Source organism: Drosophila ficusphila, unplaced genomic scaffold (genome assembly GCF_018152265.1).
Source record: "Drosophila ficusphila isolate 14025-0441.05 unplaced genomic scaffold, ASM1815226v1 contig_414, whole genome shotgun sequence".
Lineage (NCBI taxonomy): Eukaryota > Metazoa > Arthropoda > Insecta > Diptera > Drosophilidae > Drosophila > Drosophila ficusphila.
The window spans coordinates 11,407,903-11,427,665 of NW_025064328.1; the positions used below are offsets into that span (position 1 = coordinate 11,407,903).

At 38.7% G+C, this 19,763-nt stretch overlaps 2 protein-coding genes across 17 annotated transcripts in view; both read left to right on the plus strand.

The window, feature by feature from the left end:
* The window catches only part of LOC108096677 (potassium voltage-gated channel subfamily KQT member 4), a 46,455-nt gene extending 26,705 nt beyond the window's left edge, over window positions 1-19,750 (plus strand). For 3 of the 16 annotated variants that reach the window (XM_017198466.1, XM_017198460.1, XM_017198467.1), the window contains exons 2-19: window positions 6,952-7,137; window positions 7,703-7,920; window positions 7,980-8,155; window positions 8,741-8,866; window positions 8,927-9,037; window positions 9,503-9,690; window positions 10,240-10,284; window positions 11,713-11,909; window positions 13,664-14,125; window positions 14,675-14,745; window positions 14,810-14,894; window positions 15,210-15,252; window positions 15,309-15,405; window positions 18,108-18,461; window positions 18,525-18,628; window positions 18,698-18,813; window positions 19,207-19,421; window positions 19,489-19,750. In XM_017198466.1, coding sequence (XP_017053955.1) covers window positions 7,001-7,137; window positions 7,703-7,920; window positions 7,980-8,155; window positions 8,741-8,866; window positions 8,927-9,037; window positions 9,503-9,690; window positions 10,240-10,284; window positions 11,713-11,909; window positions 13,664-14,125; window positions 14,675-14,745; window positions 14,810-14,894; window positions 15,210-15,252; window positions 15,309-15,405; window positions 18,108-18,461; window positions 18,525-18,628; window positions 18,698-18,813; window positions 19,207-19,421; window positions 19,489-19,575 — 2,832 coding nt within the window. In that variant the 5' untranslated portion in view covers window positions 6,952-7,000 and the 3' untranslated portion in view covers window positions 19,576-19,750. Of the gene's footprint in view, window positions 1-6,710; window positions 6,864-6,951; window positions 7,138-7,702; window positions 7,921-7,979; window positions 8,156-8,740; window positions 8,867-8,926; window positions 9,038-9,502; window positions 9,691-10,239; window positions 10,285-11,712; window positions 11,910-13,302; window positions 13,396-13,663; window positions 14,126-14,617; window positions 14,746-14,809; window positions 14,895-15,209; window positions 15,253-15,308; window positions 15,406-18,107; window positions 18,462-18,524; window positions 18,629-18,697; window positions 18,814-19,206; window positions 19,422-19,488 lie in introns of those variants that run through there. The other 13 variants (XM_017198464.1, XM_017198477.1, XM_017198468.1 and 10 more) reach the window with 13 other exon arrangements.
* LOC108096679 (tubulin-specific chaperone cofactor E-like protein) lies at window positions 2,595-5,157 on the plus strand. Its single transcript, XM_017198479.2, has one exon. It carries the CDS (start codon window positions 3,451-3,453, stop codon window positions 4,828-4,830), a length of 1,380 nt encoding a protein of 459 aa, XP_017053968.1. The 5' UTR covers window positions 2,595-3,450; the 3' UTR covers window positions 4,831-5,157.
* Window positions 19,751-19,763: the final 13 nt, after the last annotated feature.

Here is a 19,763-nt window from a genome sequence, read left to right on the forward strand (position 1 = left end):
ATATACAAAAAACGCATATAGCATATAGCTAATGAGCGATGTGGGTCGTCGACATAATTGATGACTTCAATAGATGCAAACACCCACGAGTCCGCATCTTGGCCATATAGAACAGGTTCAGGCCTACTTAAGTGATTGACTTCTGGGGTTAAGAGCCCCATAAAGTGAATAGTATAGGAATGGTCAGCGAGTGTCCACTTCCCATCACAGCTTTTAATGGTTTTTGCTGGCAAATAAGTATTTTTGGGGCCTTTATCCTCTTGGAAAATCAACAAAAGCCGTGTTTTAATTTAACCTCTTATTTGGGAATATATTTAAAGAGAAGTTCTAAGTATTTCTAACATTTAAAAGTTTTATCAAACGCATCTTATTTTTAACAAGCATAATTGGAATAAAAACTCAATAAAACATTTAAATTCATTTTGCAAACCGTTCTTTTGACCTAAAAACATTTGCAGTCTAAGATAAGCAAAGGTAGTTTAAAATGCAAGAATGATACAGGTATTTTTTCAGACTGTCAACACTTTTGACTTCTCCATTTCTCATGTTCTCGAAACTTGTTCCGTACAATGGAATTTGGCAAAGAATGGGTCGCAAAATGAACCCTCCTCAGACATTGACCAATTTGCAACTGGCTGTCAATCCGGAATATTAGCTTGCATGTGTGTACAAGCAATTTTATCTATCAACCATATTTATGGCAGGCTGAGCAGTGAAATATTTGCAAATTGACTTCAGCCATGCGGAACGTTGGCGTGCCAAAAAAAACACAAGAACAGTTGCACTCCAAGTTCTGTAACGCGAAATTGCCTAAATTTAATTTAAATACGATATCGAGTTCGTATAACGAGTTGGAAAATAAATATTGCTTCCACTTCAGTTAACTCAAGTTTCTATCTCAAACGATATTGTAGGAATTTTCTATGCAGCTTACGCATTCTAACTAAATTTTTAAGTTGAAAGATTTAGGCAATATCTGTTTGAATTTGCTGTAAATTGCTTTAAATGCAATGATTTCTATAAAGGAGATTAAGCCAAATTGTTTGTTCATAAAAAAATTCATAAAAAGTCACGTAAAATGGTAAAATGGGCTAAAAATTTCTCATAATATTTATATTTTGAAAGCAAAAAATAATTTCAAAGATTGGCAATATGGTAACAACGTGATACAGGCAATTTAATTATACAAATAGCATTTTTTTTGAAAACATATTTTTTGTTTTAAAAATTTGAATAAAAAGTATAATTAAGAATTTAAAAATTTGTATTTCCATTAACCATAATTATGCTTCGTTTTTTCATTCATCGAGGTTGTACTGTAAAGCAAAACCTTCGATATGGTAACGGGTTACAACAACTCTCGCCATAACGCCCCCCAATGACAAAGCAAAAGCACAAAAGAGCGGACACAGTGCTGCCATCTGTTTGCTCTTTGTTTGTTGATTGCTGTTGCACATGGTGCAAAAGCTTTTAGGGGCCTAAATTCGTGGGGGTGATGGGGATAGGGGCAGCTTTCCTGCCCAAACACAATCAGCTGGTGGCTGTTCAAAGCTCCAGCACAAATGCTGCGTAATTTTTTGTTGTCCGCCAAAGCACCGTAATGCAAACAAACATGTGAGTGATGTTTTCCTCTCTCTCCCCACTGTTTGTTTTTGCTTTGTTTTCGTGGGGACAACAAAGCCCAGCTGAGTGAGAGCTTTATGTGCAGTAAATTGGAGCTCTCCCGCTTATTACTCTCCTGAGCTCCCTCTCAGCTTGCCCTCCACACTCTTTGCTCCACTTCTCTCCTTTTCCTCTCTCGGGAATCTATTGCGCACCTTTCAAGCTGTAAAGTGGAACCCCTTTGACATGCAACCGCCACCCCCAAATGTAACGGCATTTTATGAGCTCCAAGGTCGCTCTAAATTAAAATCAATTTATTTATTTATTTGCATTACCCCATGCAATTTGCAAGTGTTCCTTTCACTCGCCATCTCAATTGGCCACCTGTCACTCGTAATGAGTACACACTGTGCCATGACCATTGACTTTATAACTGGTTTTCCTCACGGTTCGCCAGAGGCGCACTCACTTTTTACGGGGCCCCTGCGCCCAATTTAACACTAGCCAAAAATTCTATATCCATTTTCTAGGGCCCCTGTCAAGTGCACATGACAAGGTCATTGTAAATGTATTTTATTTATTTTTGATACTTTTCCACCTCCCCCTGCTCAACGTTCTATTTGTTCTATTCTCGCCTGCGCCACAAACCCCAAAAAAAAGCGAGAGCTAGCCAAACAAATAATTTGTTCTGCCGTCTTAGTTAAAACAAAATTTCGTAATTGAAACAGCGTATTTATTTTTGTCGGCAAGGTCGCTGTCAAATCGTTTACATGAGGGGCGGCAATGCGCAATACCCGAAATTGGGCCCACAGATACTTAAACTTAGTATCAAATATAGTTTGTGATTGATCTAAAGATATTAAAGATTATTTGTGTAACTGAACATAATAAAAGATTATTAAATATCGGGATACATCTTATACTCAGTGACTTCATTTGCGAAACAACACAATAGGGGGCCGTGAGATATACGCCCAAGGGTGTTTTCGTTAGTACTATTTCCTAGGCATTGTCAAAATTAACCGATAAGTTCTTGTCTGATAGGATATCGAGCGTATGTCAGACGAGAACTTATCGCATCAGAGTTTTTAAGAAGTACTACCCCGGACTCAAATTGGCTGGGGCCGCCACTTTTTCAGGCCCGAAACGCTCCTGTGCGCATGTCGAGCGACCTACACACAAAAAGCACTAAACAGGCCAGAATCCGAATCCGAACACGAGCACACGACTCACCCATACACACGTAGCCAAACACACACAGTACATATAGCCACTGCACCACCGACCGTCGAGGAGTTGGCGCGGTTCTCGGTGGTTAGTTGAGCGTTTGGTGGCATTGCGAGTGGACGGAGAGCGTTGCGGAAAAGCAGAAAAGCAAAAAAGCGGAAAAGCTGGCCATTGCCACAAAGGTTAAGCAGCAGCAACAAACACAAAACGACAACAAAGGGAAAACGCATCTAAGCTGGCGGAGACATTCGAAACAAAAAATCAAAAAAATAACCCCAGCCAAGACCAACGCACTTTTGGTTTCTTTGTTACGATCTTTTTTTAACATCGAAGCACGTCGAAACACAAAAAAAAAAGACTTGAATTAGTGCGCAATAATTAACAGAAACTGAAACAAAAAACAACGAACGCGAAACGTGCGCAATAATTTGTTTAAAATCAATGAAGACTGCAACTGCGCAAAACTGAAAAATTGCATCATAGCCATTCTGGCCAAGAGAAAAACAACGTCTATGAGCGAGGAAAAGTGGAAAATCAATAGGGGGCAAAAAATAACTAGACCCCAATAGAATATACAGGGGGATCGAAGAAAAACTAGCCTGTTCACATATATTCCTCAGAATGCCATCCCTATTGGAGGCGCTGGAGCGCAAGTATTTCGCTGAATGCGAATTTGAGAATGCCCACCAACCGGAACTGCACAAGCGGAGCGATCTGCCCAATGACTTTACGGTCACCAAGTGCGGCGGACGCATGGAGTTCTCCATCTTCATACCCCGTCTGTCGCCGCTGACCAGTGTTCCCGCATTGCTGGTCCTCAATGACTGCGACATTGACTCCGCTGGTGACTTCGAGAGCATCCGGGAGAAGTGCCAGCGGGTCAGGGAACTGGACTTGGCCCAGAACAAGTTGAGCGACTGGTCGGAGGTCTTCAGCATACTGGAGCACATGCCGCGCATCGAGTTCCTCAACCTGAGCAAGAATCAGCTGGCCAGTCCGATTGGATCGCTGCCCACGGCTCCCACGATCAACTTGAAGAGTCTGGTGCTGAATGGCACCTACCTGGATTGGGCCTGCGTGGATGCCCTGCTGCGTAATCTTCCCGTGCTCCAGGAACTGCATCTTAGCCTCAATAACTACCGACAGGTGCTGATCGATGCCGAGGAAGCGGTGCAGCGGCTGCAGGAAACGGAAACGCCGGAGGAAACGGAGCGGCGGATTACCAAAGCGCATCCCGCTCTCAAGACCCTCCACTTCACCGGCAATCCCGTCGAGCATTGGCAGGAAATCTGTCGGCTGGGCCGGCTCTTCCCCAATCTGGAGGCCCTCGTTCTGGCCGACTGTCCCATCAGGTCGCTGCAGGCAGAGGAGACCAGCGATACCCATAGGTACTTCCCCAGCTTGAAGCTACTGAACCTCAGTTCGGCGCAACTGGACAGCTGGTCAGCCATCGATCAGCTGGCCAAATTCGGGCAACTTCGCAATTTGAGGGTGAAGCACTGGCCGCTGTGGGAAAGTCTGGAGTGCACGGAGCACGAGAGAAGGCAGCTCCTGATAGCCCGACTGCCCAATGTGGAGATGCTGAACGGAGGTGGGAAGATCAGCAACGATGAGCGAGTGGATTCCGAGCGGGCCTTTGTGAGATACTACATGGATAAACCGGAGGAGGAGAGACCGGCGAGATATGAGGAGCTACTTCGAGTCCACGGAAAACTGGATCCTTTGGTGAATGTGAGCCTGAAACCGGATAAAAGGGTCAAGGTTCTGTTTACCTACAACGATGTGAGCGAGAGTCGATTCGTGGACATCTACCTGACCGTCAACGATCTGAAGGTGAAGCTGGAGAAACTAGTGGGTCTGGCGCCCAACAAGATGCGCCTGTACTATCTGGATCAGGACTACAAGGAGTTCGGACCCGAGGAGATGCGGTTCCCGAACAAACAGCTTTACAGCTATAACATCCAGTCGGGTGACGAGATCATCATCGATGCCAAGAAGTGAGATTGTGGCGGGGATTCTGTGGATTCTGGAGAGGATTAACATTACCCCGAAACGCGCTTCGTCCTCCCCCGCCTGGTGCTACAACTTGTGATCTTGTACGCGAATCATTTAAATTTAACGTACTATACTTCTACTGTTAATGCTGTTTCAGTTCTCCCCTCCCCCGGCGATCCACTGTGTAAATACGTTCTGAAAAAAAAAAAAAACAGAAAAAAAACAAAACGGCCAAGCGAGCATTATTGCGCACCACATCGTATATTTTAATTACTGCCTAACCTAAGCCACACATACAAAACTACAAATACACAAAACAGATACAAAAAACAAGCAAGAATGCATTAAACAATTTTAAAAATTTAACGACTATCTCATGGTTTTATGTTGATGGGCAGCACTTTTCGTTTTGGGGATTCGCTGGAAGATAAGATATACATAGATGACTCATCGCGTGGAATCAAAACAAAAAAAGACCCAACACAGGCACATTTCCACGGATCGTGGATAGTGAAGAACGAGGAGCTTTCGCGATCGCGATGTCGATAACTGACTTCAGCACTGCAATTATCTCGCTCGTGGGGAGCTTTGAAAAGTTGCCAGGAAAAGAGACCTGAGAACTGGCTCTCCCGCTTCCCACATACAATTAGCGGAGCACTAACTATTTACGATGGTTATCTGACCAGTTAGCGTGGATATGTCTACTGCCTCAAAATAAATCTAATGGAGGATAAAGAAATCATTCATTGGGAAAATACTTTTTTATATTCTTGAAAAATACAAAAAACTAATGAATACCAATAAGCAAAAATCTAAATTATAATAATAATAAATTAAATCTTAACTCAAAAATTTATTTTTTAAAATATAAATATATTTTGGTTGCATAGTTGCAATAAAAATCGTGTATTCGGAAAACTAGCTTTCTCAGCGATTAGTTGTTTTTACAAATATAAATCTATTATATATTTGCATTAATTAATTTTTTTATAATTAATAAATCATATAGTTGTGATTATAGCTGTATATATTATGTGTACTTGATTTGACGGGGAAACTACCTGTTCTGGACAGAGAAAGCAATCCAATAGAAGCATCTATTATCCATAATTGATTTTAAAGCTTATTCATATATTTTCCAGTCCAAATAAAAAATTTAATCATTCTGAGTTATAAAAAAACTAGTAAAAAAAAAATTGGGAAAACTTTGAACAATTTTTCTAAGCCATATATATTTTTTTATTTAATTCTTTAGAGTATTTTTTGTACAAGAAATGGTTCTGATTAAAGCATGTATCTTATTTTGTTTTCACCTTTTTGATTCAAGACTTTTATTTGCTTCAGAGACTGTGTGTTTCCACTTTTCCAAAACTTTTGGCATATGAAGCCTCCAGGAAGTTTATATAAACATAATAGATGGGAGACATCAGTGTCTGGTAATTTTCCAGCACTCCCCAATCGAATTGCCAAAACTCACCCATATTTAGGTTGTTTGTGGGGTATGGCAAGTGCCCGATGTTAATGACGTACGATCGCTTGGCAGCACGTCGGGCAAAGACAAAGTCGAGAGATCGTGACTAAAGCGAACCTGACCCGCCCACAACGGCGAAGGAGAACCAAAACGAAAACGTCGCTAAAATACGCCAAATTTTATGGCACTTTGCTGATGACGAGGTGCAATATACTTGGGTTATATAGGGTATATATATTAAAACAAAATCAAATAGAGGTCTACGCAGACTTGGGCCGTCGTAAAAATGCAAGGTGTGTGAAACGAAAGAAAAAAAAACTGTTTATGTAGATAATTAATAAAATTTACACATGGGGTTTTGAAAGTCTAGTTGTTAAGGAAGGTTTTTTAACCGGCCAACGATCAGCCGACGATCGAGTTGCGGTTCAATCGCCGTCGGAGCCAGACGTGTCCAAAGTGTCAAGAGATATTAGCCGAGATTTTCCGAGAACTCGTTGGGTTGGAATGAGATCAGAATGGATCCCGATAACGATATTTATGCCTTCTACGACATAAAAGGCTACAAGGGGTACACCTTAAAATAGTTATTATGAGCCTAAGTGATTCTATGAAATGCCAAAAAATGTGATTACTAAGTGGAATGTTGTGAATTACAGGAAATGTAGACCGGGAGGGCCGATCTCGGAAAGAATCCTGCAACCGCGAATGTCACTCCTAGGGAAGCCGCTGAACTACAATCGCGGCACCCGCCGCGATGTTCGCTACCGGCGCCTCCAGAGTCGCCTCTACAACTTCCTGGAGCGGCCGCGCGGCCTGCACGCCATCTTCTACCATGTGATGGTGTAAGTACATATTTAAAATTTAAATAATATATTTATGACATTCGGACACACTTATGACACACTAAAAAACAATTAGTCATTCTGAAATAATTGAATAAACTTTTAAAATATATACATACCTACTTCTCGTTTCTAATGTGTGGCTTAGCCATTAAAAGTATTACACATTGTTTTAACTAAACTGAATATTTGTAAAATAAAAAAAAATTTGATCCGTCTCATGTTTAAAAGTTTTATTATGAACCATTTTCCAACTTAAAAGAATGCAAAGGGTTTTTTAAAAAGGGTATAGTAGACAAAACATTTTGGTTTCATAATAAATAGTTTGGAATTTTAACTATTGTGACACTATTATAAAAACGGTTTTTTAATAGAATTTAAAATCAATAAATGTTTTGTAAATAATATATTAAAGTAGGTACCTATAATAAAATAAAATACTTTTTAAAAATGTTTAATTTTATTTCAGTTCAATTAATTCTGTTGTTTTTGTTAGAGGATACTTGGATAACAATTTTTAACTTTATTTGTATACTTTTTTATCTTAACTCCTTTATCCCTTAAGATTCCTGATGGTGTTCACCTGTTTGGCGCTCAGTGTGTTTTCCACCATCAAGGAGTACGAGGACGACGCCGTCTACATCCTGTTCCGCATGGAGATCCTGGTGGTCATCTGGTTCACGATGGAGTTCGGAGCCCGATTATGGTCCTCGGGCTGCCGATCGCGATACCAGGGCTGCCTGGGTCGACTGAAGTTCGTGAAGAGACCATTCTGTATTATAGGTGAATTAACTATACAAACTATGAAGGAATAGTAGCTAAGTGCTTTTCCTGTGTTCCAGATATTGTCACCATTTTAGCCTCAATTGTAGTATTAGGAATGGGCACTTCGGGCCAGGTGTTCGCCACGAGTGCCCTGCGTGGCCTCCGCTTCTTTCAGATTCTTCGGATGGTGCGAATGGATCGAAGGGGCGGCACCTGGAAGTTGCTTGGCTCTGTTGTTTACGCACATAGACAGGTGAGTTAACAATCAATTGTTCGAGTGCGACTTAATCCTTACCAGTTTTTGAAAAAACTTGTTCTCAAAAAATGAAGCGCAATTTTTTTTCTCATTTGTTTATCAAGTTGCGTTTATGCACATTTATAAAACATTATTAATTTGTATGGGTCTAATGAGTTTTAATTGCAGTTGAGAAACAACTCATTTAGTACACTCAAAAAAATTTATAATAATTTTTATATTTTTGTACACTCAAAAACAAAAACTATAATAAAGTCAAATACATTTCGAATCCAAAAAAATGAATTATGTATAATTGTATCCAAAGCATATAACTAAATTTTTATATGAAAATTTTAAAAATATAAATATAAAACAGAATTTTTAGATATTCAAGCATTTTGCAAAAATCTACATTTATAAATACCAACTGCTAATCAGACTTTTAATTTTTTGATGTATATTTAAACGAAATGACAAATGCGCTCTTATTTTGAAACAAAGGATTGTGTAATCGCACATAAACAAATTGTGTATCATGTGTAATACAGATCTGTATTATAAAGTTCCATTATTACATTTCCTTTGTATTACTTCACACAGGAGCTGATCACAACCATGTACATAGGGTTCTTAGGTCTAATCTTTGCATCATTCCTGGTCTACATGTGGGAGAAGGACGTCAACGATAAGTTCAGCAACTTCGCCCAGGCACTTTGGTGGGGTGTGGTAAGTGGCAAGGTGTCTAGTAAATTTCCCATGGTATTAGCCTTGTATTTCCGATATTAGATAACGCTCTGTACGGTGGGCTACGGAGATATGGTGCCGATCACTTGGCAGGGCAAGTTAATTGCCTCTTGCTGTGCTCTTCTGGGAATCTCCTTCTTCGCACTGCCTGCGGTAAGTCATTAATATTAGGGGAAATAAAAAATTATTTCATTTTTAAAGATAACATTTTTAAATCATAATTATCTTTAAAAAACTGCATACCAAATCAAGTAATTTCATTCGTTTTTTTTATTAAAATTCATTAATAATGACTAATCAAGAAGTATTTTTTTCATAGTATTGAGCTTAAGATAATAAAATTAAATATTAAAGAAACTAGATTTTTAAATGATAATCAAACTATTTCCACAATCATTACATGCTCAATTATAGTGAGCCCATAGAATTTTTAATTACACTGAAGTGTTATTAAGTGTCATCCATGACTTCAATTTGTTATCATTTATTGATAATAGAGAATAAATTCTAAGAGGCGCAGTTATAGTTGATAAGCCAAGAAAATTAATTATTTTTGATAGGTCAATTACAAGAGTAATTACTAAACCACTCCATGCAACATACCCTCTAATATTTTAGGGTATCCTGGGCAGTGGCTTCGCGCTGAAGGTGCAACAGCAGCAGCGGCAGAAGCACATGATCCGTCGTCGCCAACCGGCGGCCACTCTCATCCAGGCTGTGTGGCGATGCTATGCGGCCGACGAGCATTCCGTGTCGGTGGCCACGTGGAACATCCACAGGGTTGCATTGCCCAGTCCTCCGGCTTCGTAAGTATTACCTCCTCTTTTACCAAATCCACTTTTGGGCGGGTCATCTGTATGAAACTGAACTCTTTTTTTGGGGTTTAACTTTACAGAGGAGAAGATCAACGACTTTTGTACAGAAATGAAAAAAAGAATACTCACACTCAGTCACAAACACTCGCACACACACAAAAAACACTATTTGCATTGGTGTAATAACCAAAAAAAAAACTTGAGAGTGTGTTATGAGCTGGCCAGCTAGAAATTTTGAGAAGCGCATAGAAAGGCGCTGAATTTGGTAAACTACGTTCAGCTCAAGACAATCAATTGGAAATTTTTAAACATTTTTTTAACATGTACAGAACAAGAACACTGATCAAAACCAAAACACTCAGCATAGGTAGAACTAGAGAAAATATAGAGCATATGTCTAGAGTGTAGCCCGATCAACTACTATATACCCACCCGACTGTCTTTCTATCCGTCTTTCTTCTCTCCACCCGATTAACCACTTATGTTCTATATAATTTTTCTTAATCCCATAGATAATATAATTTTTGTAAACATTTTCAGTTCTGAAAACTGGGAGCGATTATTAAAAAACATAACTGAATATAGGTAAAACTTGATAACCATAAAAAAAGCAAAGCAAATCAATCAAAAATCAAGCCAAGCAAGACTCAAAGCAATCTGCTAAATCATTCTGTACGGGCGGTGTTCTTTAGCCCCCGAAAAGCACCCACATTCGTAGACATGGCTCCCACATCTAAAATCAAAAATTGAATCAAGTTAATTCGCAGCTTTTTACCATCAGCACCAGTCTCTATACCTCTCTCTCTCTCTCTTTATCTGTCGCTCTCGCTCTGTCGCCTCGTCTTTTCATCTCTGTCTTCCGCTGCATTCGAAAGAATTCTTTGCTAAATTTTTTAATCTTTCCCCAATGACCGAAGTACGATTAATCAATATGATACGAATTGATTCTCATTTTGTGTGTTCTGCTGCCCCGCGCCCAAACAAACAAATAAAACAAACTCCATAAAAATGCATATAAATGTGTGTATAATCTATAATTAACACGTGAGTTCAATGAAGCCAAATGAGTGAAAAGCTTTTTATTCGATTCTATCTCTCTCTCTCTTTCGCTCCTTTTATCCCCTTAAGTCCATGCCAAATGAAAACACAACCCACTCACTCCTTTAATGAACTCCTACGATTTTTGACCCCAGCACCTCGACGCCTGGTTTTCCAAGGTCCCGCATTTCAAAGATCAAAGCATCGTCCTAAAAAAATATTGGTATAAGGTCACAGGCCAATACCGTTTCTTAAAAAAAAATTAAATAAAAATATAGAAAATGATGAAAGTTTGAAAGAAGATTATTTAGAAATGCCAGAAAAATTGTAACGATTTCAAACCTCTACTTTTAAGATGCCCTTTAATATATTATTTAAATACTTTAAATAAAAACTTAAATATGGTTCACTGTTCGGAATCTAATTAAGATAATTTAAATTGTAAATCACTTCTGAGGCGAGGAAAATTTTTTTCTACGCTTCAGCTTCAAAACTTACAAAGATAAGAACAATAGACAAGGCTGTTTAAAGGTGAGTCATAGCACTCAGAACCATTTAGTAGATAAAAACAATGTATCTCTGAGATACTCAGTATCACCTAGAGAACTATAATAAGCGATGCTTTCATTTTGAGATTCGGTCGAGAAGTCGGAAAACCATCGACTGTGCAGCACTTCATTTATTACTCGTAAATGTTGGAATTAATCCTAAATGTTGTTGCCTCAGCACCAAAATGCCAATTATAATTGTTGCTATCCTCACCCCTCTATGTATATAGATGCAATTACACAAACACACACACACAGCTACACACCAACACCCTAACTATGAACCACAGTCGTATTCTGTTAACTACTTGCCAGATAACCTATCTCTTCAATATCAATATATTAAATATAAATACAACTATTTGATAAGTGCTAATATTTGAGTGTCGACTGAGATATTTCCTTTTTCCCCAAACCCTCGATGCAGACGGGCGTCCTCCAGCTTTAAGCACAACACGTCCTTCGTGGCCCGGCTGCCCACCATCCGGCGGCACAAGAGCCAGACGATTCAGACTCCGGGCGGAGGCGATGGCGGCGGTGTGGCCAAGCCGCCGGGTTCGTCGAGGGCCTCCACGCGGTACACCCGCACCATCCGGGACATCAATGCGTCCGTGGAGAACCTGGGTAAGTTGGTGGGCCATCGGGCAGCTCTGTTTCCGATTTCCGTTTATGTTTCCCATTTCCATTCCATTGCGAATTTCTGTTTGCACACAGCCCACATGCACCAACACACACACACACCAAGCTTGTCAGGATTTCAAAGTGCGTTTCGTGTTTGTAAGGCGGGTTCCAAAATTAACCTTTCAAATTTAATCTACATTTAAAAATATTCTACTCAAAAGTTTTTCCCAGGTTAATTTGTTTTCTGCATAAGCAGTCTCTATTTTTTTTTTAATAGTTTGATTACAATAAAATCAGAATTAATGTTGTAACAAACTTAATAACTATTAAGTATTAATCAATCTTAATATTGGGTTCTGCTTCTATTTTTAATTCAAACTTTTTTCAATTGCACATTATGCAAAATTTCAAGCAAAATATTTAACTGAGCCCTATAATAGCGAAACGCACTGTTAGACCCAGGAATGTTGTTCTTTCGACTTTATTGTTGAACAAATAAAAAAACAAATTCTTTTGCTATTTACACAGCTCATAAAATATTCCTAACAAGACAAAACTACACTTCTAAAACATAAAACTATATAAATATATAAAACAAAAACAATTGAAAACATTCAAAAAAAAAAAGCTTTTTTCCGCTTTTATTTTGTTATGCATGCAACGTTCTGCAATAAATTTCACTTAAACTAATTGTCAATAAAATAGTCGTTAATCAGACAATAAACCATTCTAGTCAGCGTTGATGTAATATTAATTGAAATATGACAGTCTTATGACTTGACGTCTAAACTATTACTAAAGTTTTAAAAATGGTTTTATTATTCCATTAAATCTATTTTTGGCATCAAATAATTGGTAATCGCACAAACTTAAATCTTTTTAAGAACTTGTACTTAAAAAGTATTTAATTCTCCCTACACAAACAAATTTCAAAAAGAAACTAAATTTAAAAGCCTTTAAAAAAATTGAAAACTTACAATAAAATAATTATCAAAAATATCTTTGACAACCAAATCATAACCCCATAACAAATGTTCATTGAATCCGAAAAACTCTAAAATTTACCAACAAACAAACGCTTTGACCTAAAAATTTTTACAAAAATATTTAACTAGTGAAAAATTATATTTTTTATATTTATTGTTCATAGAAGTTGGATGTTTTGATTTCTCACTTGTGGCGCATTTCTTTTTTGATTTGTTCTCGCAACCGTGTTGAATGTTCCAATATTGTACGACCCATATATAGAGTGTACCGTACCGTGTCTCTCGAATCGCAGATATATATATATATTGGCAACCATCCGATTCCAGTTACAGTTACCTAAACGCTGCTCCGATTCGCAATGAGTGAAGTTTTGATTGTCGAGTTTAACGTTTGATTTGAAATTTTGCAGAGGTAGTACAAAACGGCAAATCCATGAATCCAAGTTTCAGCGAAGATTCAGTTGCTGAAACCACTTGCTTAAAAAATATTAAAAATTCAGACGGTAAGTCTACAAGGTCCTCTCCCCCAGGTCCTACAATACGAATATTAAAAAAAAAAAAAACCACCAAAAAAAAAAAAAGATTATTATATCACATTATATTGTATTTGAGTGTTGTGGTTGTGTCAATGTTGTGAATCCAATGCATCCCAGAGATAAGATTGATTGAACTTTGAATTGATGTTGTTTGTTGGTTGGTTGGTTGCCTAACACGACTACTCCCCTCTCCTCCCAATGGGTCCTATAATCCAGCTGTCTTAACCTAACTTAGCCAGCCAGCCCGCGGAGCTGGCCAACTGCAAGCTCAGCTCGAGTGCCGGTTCGTTGGCCCAGTTTCCTGATAGGGATCAGGATACAGTTCAGAATCGGTATCCGGATGGAGATCAGGCTGAGGAGCAGGCCAAGATGGGTGGTTCCAGGAGAAACCTAACCATTCCGGTGGTGCTCTACGGTTTTCTGCACGGCAACTTCTTGGGCTCGACACTTTCGCTGCGAAGTTCACGGGTGGCTGCCTCTAACGATCGGGATTTGGAAGCTGGCCGGGATGAGGATGAGATCCACAAGGATGCTTGCCAAAGGAGTAACACCTTGCCGCTGCCTGTGAAGCCCGGTAGTCCCAGTTCCACTCCGAATCCCAGTCCGGGAAGTGGACGCACGGGTCGCTTTTTTGCGGCTGCCACGCATTTTCTGGAAACCGGATTCAGCACCACAAATCCCGGCGGCGATGTGGCAAGTGCGTGCTAACCAGACGAGACGTATCTCCAAATAAAAAGTATCTCCTCCGCCTGCGCTAGGGTTGCATGCTGTCCACCTCCGAATAGAGTATCCCCCTTTGGCCCCATTCTTCTTTTAGTTGTAGTTGTCGTAGGTATTGGGTACTTACCACCTGAATTGACCCACCTGAAATCCACAAAATCCACACCCCTCCATCACACAGCGACACCACCTCACACCACAACGCTTGCTTCAGTATCTCTGGGCTCTGGAGGAGCCTTTGGCCCGCATTTACTTACTTACTTACTACCTAACTAACTAACTAACTAACTAAGCTCTCTATCTCTATATATTGTATTGATGATAATCCATATGTATTTACTAATTGTTCCATATGTGTGTGTAACGGTATTTTTGTATGTGTTGTTGTATATTTGCGTTGACGTTGACTTGATTAACCATATCCAAAAAAAATCAAAAAAAAAAACAAACCAATAACCAACAAGCGAAGCTAGCAACCAAAACCTAACGCACAAGTCAATCTCTCTGATTCACAAATTGCCCGCAGATGAGGAGGACGAGCCGCGCTGCACGCAGCTAACCAACCGGCACAAGACCGCCATCAGGTTTATACGCAAGGTAATAATCCGACTTTAACAGATATAGATTAAATCTGAAAGAAAAACTTTTATTTCTCGAACAGCTCAAGTACTTTGTGGCGCGACGGAAGTTCAAGGAGGCTTTGAAACCCTACGACGTCAAGGATGTCATGGAGCAATATGCCGCCGGTGAGTAAAAGTTAAAAGCTACACCCAAAAATAAAAAAAAAAAAGATTTGATGATTTATTACAAAGATATAAATATGGAAAAATAGTCAGGAATTTTTAAAAACTTCATCTACACAAGGAGTTTTACTTATGAACTCCATGAAACGCAACTTGACATATTTTTAAACATTTAAAAACAATTTACCTCAAAGAAGGCTTTAATTTACTAAAAGGTTTTTAATTTTTTTGAAATTATTACCCTTTTCTTATTTAAAATATACAATTTTTATCTCTTGTTTAGTAAGCAATATCTATTTAAACATTTCTGTATTTCAGGGCACGTGGACTTGCTGGGTCGCGTTAAAATGCTACATTTGCGGTAAGAATAATAATAACAACCTAAGTAATTTAAATTTAATACTCTCATAACCACAGCTTGGATCAAATCCTGGGCAAACAAGGCTCCAAGGCAAAGGATGTGTATGCATCCAAAATAAGCTTAGCCTCCCGTGTGGTTAAAGTTGAGCGGCAGGTAAGGCTTAGTTCTAAAATACCTATCTTATATATAACAAGAAAGGAAGCTAGCTTCGGCAAGCCGAAGCTTATATACCCTTGCAGTCATCAAATATGTCGAACAAACTGCATAAAGGTTAAACAACATCGAAGCTAAGACGATTTTTCTATTCATTTTCCATATTTTCGACTATAGATCATATATATATAGTTGTCCGATTTTGATCAAATTTAATTCGTAATTCAAGAGTCGTAAGAAAACTCTATACTCCAAAAATCATACTTGTCTGATGAAAAACAACGATGTTATCATTTTATTTATAAACAAATCTATATAGTTTTTTCGATCTTTCCTATGGCAGCTATAAGATATAGTCGTCCGATTTTTATGAAACTTTTTTCTCAATATAAGGGTTGTTAAAAAACTTGATGTTCAAAAAATCAAGCTCGTGGGATAGAAAACAACGATGCTATCAATTTATTTCCATTAATTCTATATATATTTTTCGATCTCTCCTATGGCAGCTATATGATAGAGTTATCCGATTTTGTTCAAATTTAATCCGAAATTCAATAACAGTTAGAAAACGCCATCTTGAAGAATTCAAGTCGATCTGATCAAAAACAACAAAGTGAGAATTTTTTATTTCATTCTCTTGTATTGGAGCTATCCGATATAGTCGGCCGATCCGGCCCGTTCCGACTTATATACTGCGTGCAAACACTACACAACTTTTGGGAAAGTTTCAGCACGATAGCTTTAAAACTGAGAGACTAGTTTGCGCGGAAACGGACAGACGGACAGACGGACAGACGGACAGACGGACAGACGGACAGACGGACAGACGGACAGACGGACAGACGTACAGACGGATTTCGATTCTGCTCGTGATGCTGATCAAGAATATATATACTTTATGGGGTCTGAGGTGTCTCCTTCACTGCGTTGCAAACTTCTGACTGAAATTATAATACCCTTTTGCTCTGCAAGGGTATAAAAATGAATCGCAAAATGTGTTGGTAAGCGCATCACATGAAAACGGCTTGACCGATTTGGCTGAAAATTGGTAGGGAGATAGCTTAGAACAAGAAGAAGGTTGTAGCATAAGAAAATTATGGGAAAACCTTCTGGAAAAGTCGCTAGCGGCTTAACAGATGTACACAATGTTGTATGTAATTACGCAATCGTTCTTATGGGGTAGGCAGTAGGCATTTGGTTTTAAGTAAAAAGGTTTGCTTTATCAAAGTTTTTATAAAAAAAAAGTGTTTTGTTTGTGAGTAGTGAAAAAATAATGCCTGCTATAAGACGAAGCAATTTAGGTAGAAGAACCAGAAATGCTACAAACCAGTCTAATTACCGATCTAATCGTACTGCACAAGAACGTGAATACGTAAATGAACGTGAAAGAATTCGGATATCACAAACGCGTGAAGCGCGAGCGCGACATTCAACTAATAATCGCGCAAGTTTGAATCGAGCTGCTTTCAGTTACGATGTGTCAATTGACTACAGTAACTACCAATGTGTTGTTATTGGTTCTATGAACTACGTTTGCTCAAACTGTAAGGCATTAAAATACAAAAACGAAGCCAAAGGATTGTGTTGCGCAAATGGTAAAGTGAAATTGATACCATTGGATCCACCACCAGAACCATTGTACTCATTGGTTTCAGGAATAGGAACAGAATCTATACACTTTTTGACACATATCCAACAATATAACAATTGTTTTCAAATGTCTTCATTTGGGGCAACAAATGTAGTTCGGGAAAATTTTATGCCAACTTTCAACATTCATCAGGTTGAATCAAACCAAACTTCGATCTGAAGAGTATATTCACCTTCGAGATGCGATTAATACTGATGGAAATGCACAGAATGTCGGTCGGATGACTATTCTTCCATCAACATACATCGGAAGCCCACGGCATATGCACGAATATGCTCAAGATGCCATGTCGTATGTTCGTCATTATGGTACAGCAGATTTGTTCATCACATTTACATGCAATCCGCAATGGATAGAAATCAAGCAGGAGTTATTCTCTGGGCAATCACCCATTGATCGTCATGATATTACAGCCAGAGTCTTTGGACAAAAGTTAAAATCTTTAATGGATTTCATCGTAAAACATAATGTGTTTGGTGAGACACGCTGCTGGATGTATTCTGTGGAGTGGCAGAAACGAGGATTGCCACATGCACACATTTTGATTTGGTTGGTTGAAAAGATAAGGCCAAATGAAGTTGATGCAGTGATATCAGCTGAAATCCCTAATGTACAAGTAGATCCTGGATTGCATGAGGTAGTTATCAAAAACATGATACATCTAGAGAACCCATGTTTCTCACATGGTCAATTGTATGTTGCCTGTTCCCGTGTTGGAAAACCATCAGATTTGTTTATCTATGCGCCAGGTAATCAAACAAAAAACATCGTATACCACAAAGCACTACAATGATAATAATAAAAATTATGATTCACATGATTAACAATAAAGCGATTACATACTTTTAAATCCTTATATATGTTTTATTAAATTATTTTTTATTCACAACGCCCTATTACAGGGTGACGGTTCTGTTTAGGAGATTTTTTTTAAATACGTAGGCACAAAAACTGCCACATTACAAATCTTTTTGACAGGACGAAGTCTGTCGGGTCAACTAGTATGTATATAAAACCCTTGATATCATTTATTTTCTACCAACTTGAATAGGTCGCTGATATCGAAGAGAAGCTGGACGTGCTGATCAAGGCGTACATGGAGGATCGTGATAGATTCCTGGCTCTTCCGCTGCCAGCCAAGCCCAAAATACATTCCATTAGTCCTAGCCACAAGCCCCTGCACCACGCCCACAATCTGGCGATGATCGATGTGTGGAAACGGACGGCGGCACTCAGTGTCCATCCGGAGCAGGTGACCACCACACCGCTGGTGAATCCCTCGGTGACCGATGGCTCCGAGCTGCGATCCCTGACGGCCACGCAAACGGCCACCACAACAACCGATGCGATCGCCACACAAACCCCAATGCCGCCGCACATGCAGCATACAGCGACCAATACAAAGGTATTTAATACATAAAAATTAATTAATTACAAACTAAAATCTATATTTTTAAATTAACTACAGTCTTCCGTGCTTAACTCATATCAGCTGGGGTCTGAGAAGCAGCAGCACAATGATGTTTTTATGACTGAATTAGAGAATAGAACCAAAAAACGTGTTACGTTAAGGTGAGTGCTCCTCTTTAACATTTATATCAATTATATATTTAACGAGGTTTTATGCCTTATATTCTGCAGCCTACATAGGTCCACATCGGAACCGTATAGCAAGCAGGAGCAGCGGATCAATATACCCGATGAGGGAGCTGAATCCCTGGACAGCAGTGCAAAGCCAACGCCGCCAGATAGTTCAAGTAATTAAAATCAAATTTACTCTTGATTTTTACTGCATCCCTACCACCACAAATCTAAATTATTTTGGGTTCACTGGATCATTATTATTATTTAATTTAGATTACTAGAACCATTGCTTGCCGAACAAAAGAAAACATGAATAAAAACTTAAAATGCTATAATTTGCCGACTTTTATGAATTGGTTTTATTTAACAACTAATTTGGCTATCCGTAAACAGAAAAAATTGGCATGCTTTTGATTTAAATTATAAGATTAATCTTAAATGGAATATATATATTAAAACCTCTAAATATCTAATTTGTTTATATATGTAGTTTTAAACTTTATCTGCGTTACGAAAACTTATAATTTAACTAGATCATAATTAAACATACAAAATCTCCCGTTTAGTTATACTAATCGATGAGTACGAGGACTTCGAGGAGGAGGATCTGAACTGCGAGGGCGAAATGGACCATTTCCCCTCCTGGGAGATCGACAGTGATATTGGGGTGGAAGTGGATGTGGACGCGGATGCCGATGGCGACTGTGATGAGTCCACTGAGGACACGGCCCTTCTGCAGTGCGCAACGCGCACCGCAATTGTTATAACACCAATTAGCCCAGTAAGTCAATAGATTTCTATTTAATTCCCTCGGGAATGCTTTAATTAAAACTTAAAATCAATTTCAGGTAAGCTCCGCACACAATCTTCAGCAATTAAATGACCAAACTACAACGCTTAATAAATCAAATTTGCTTCCGCCAGACTCTGGCTAGTTAATTGCTATTGAAGTTAGCCTAAATGTAGCTATTACATTATCATTAGAATAATATATTATGTACTATGGAATACATATTAATGTCATTTTCGGACATCATTTGTGTTCAAATAATTGGTAGCAAAAACAAATAAAAAACAAATTAAATAAATCTGCTTTAGCAACAAATCTTACATTATGGAAAAG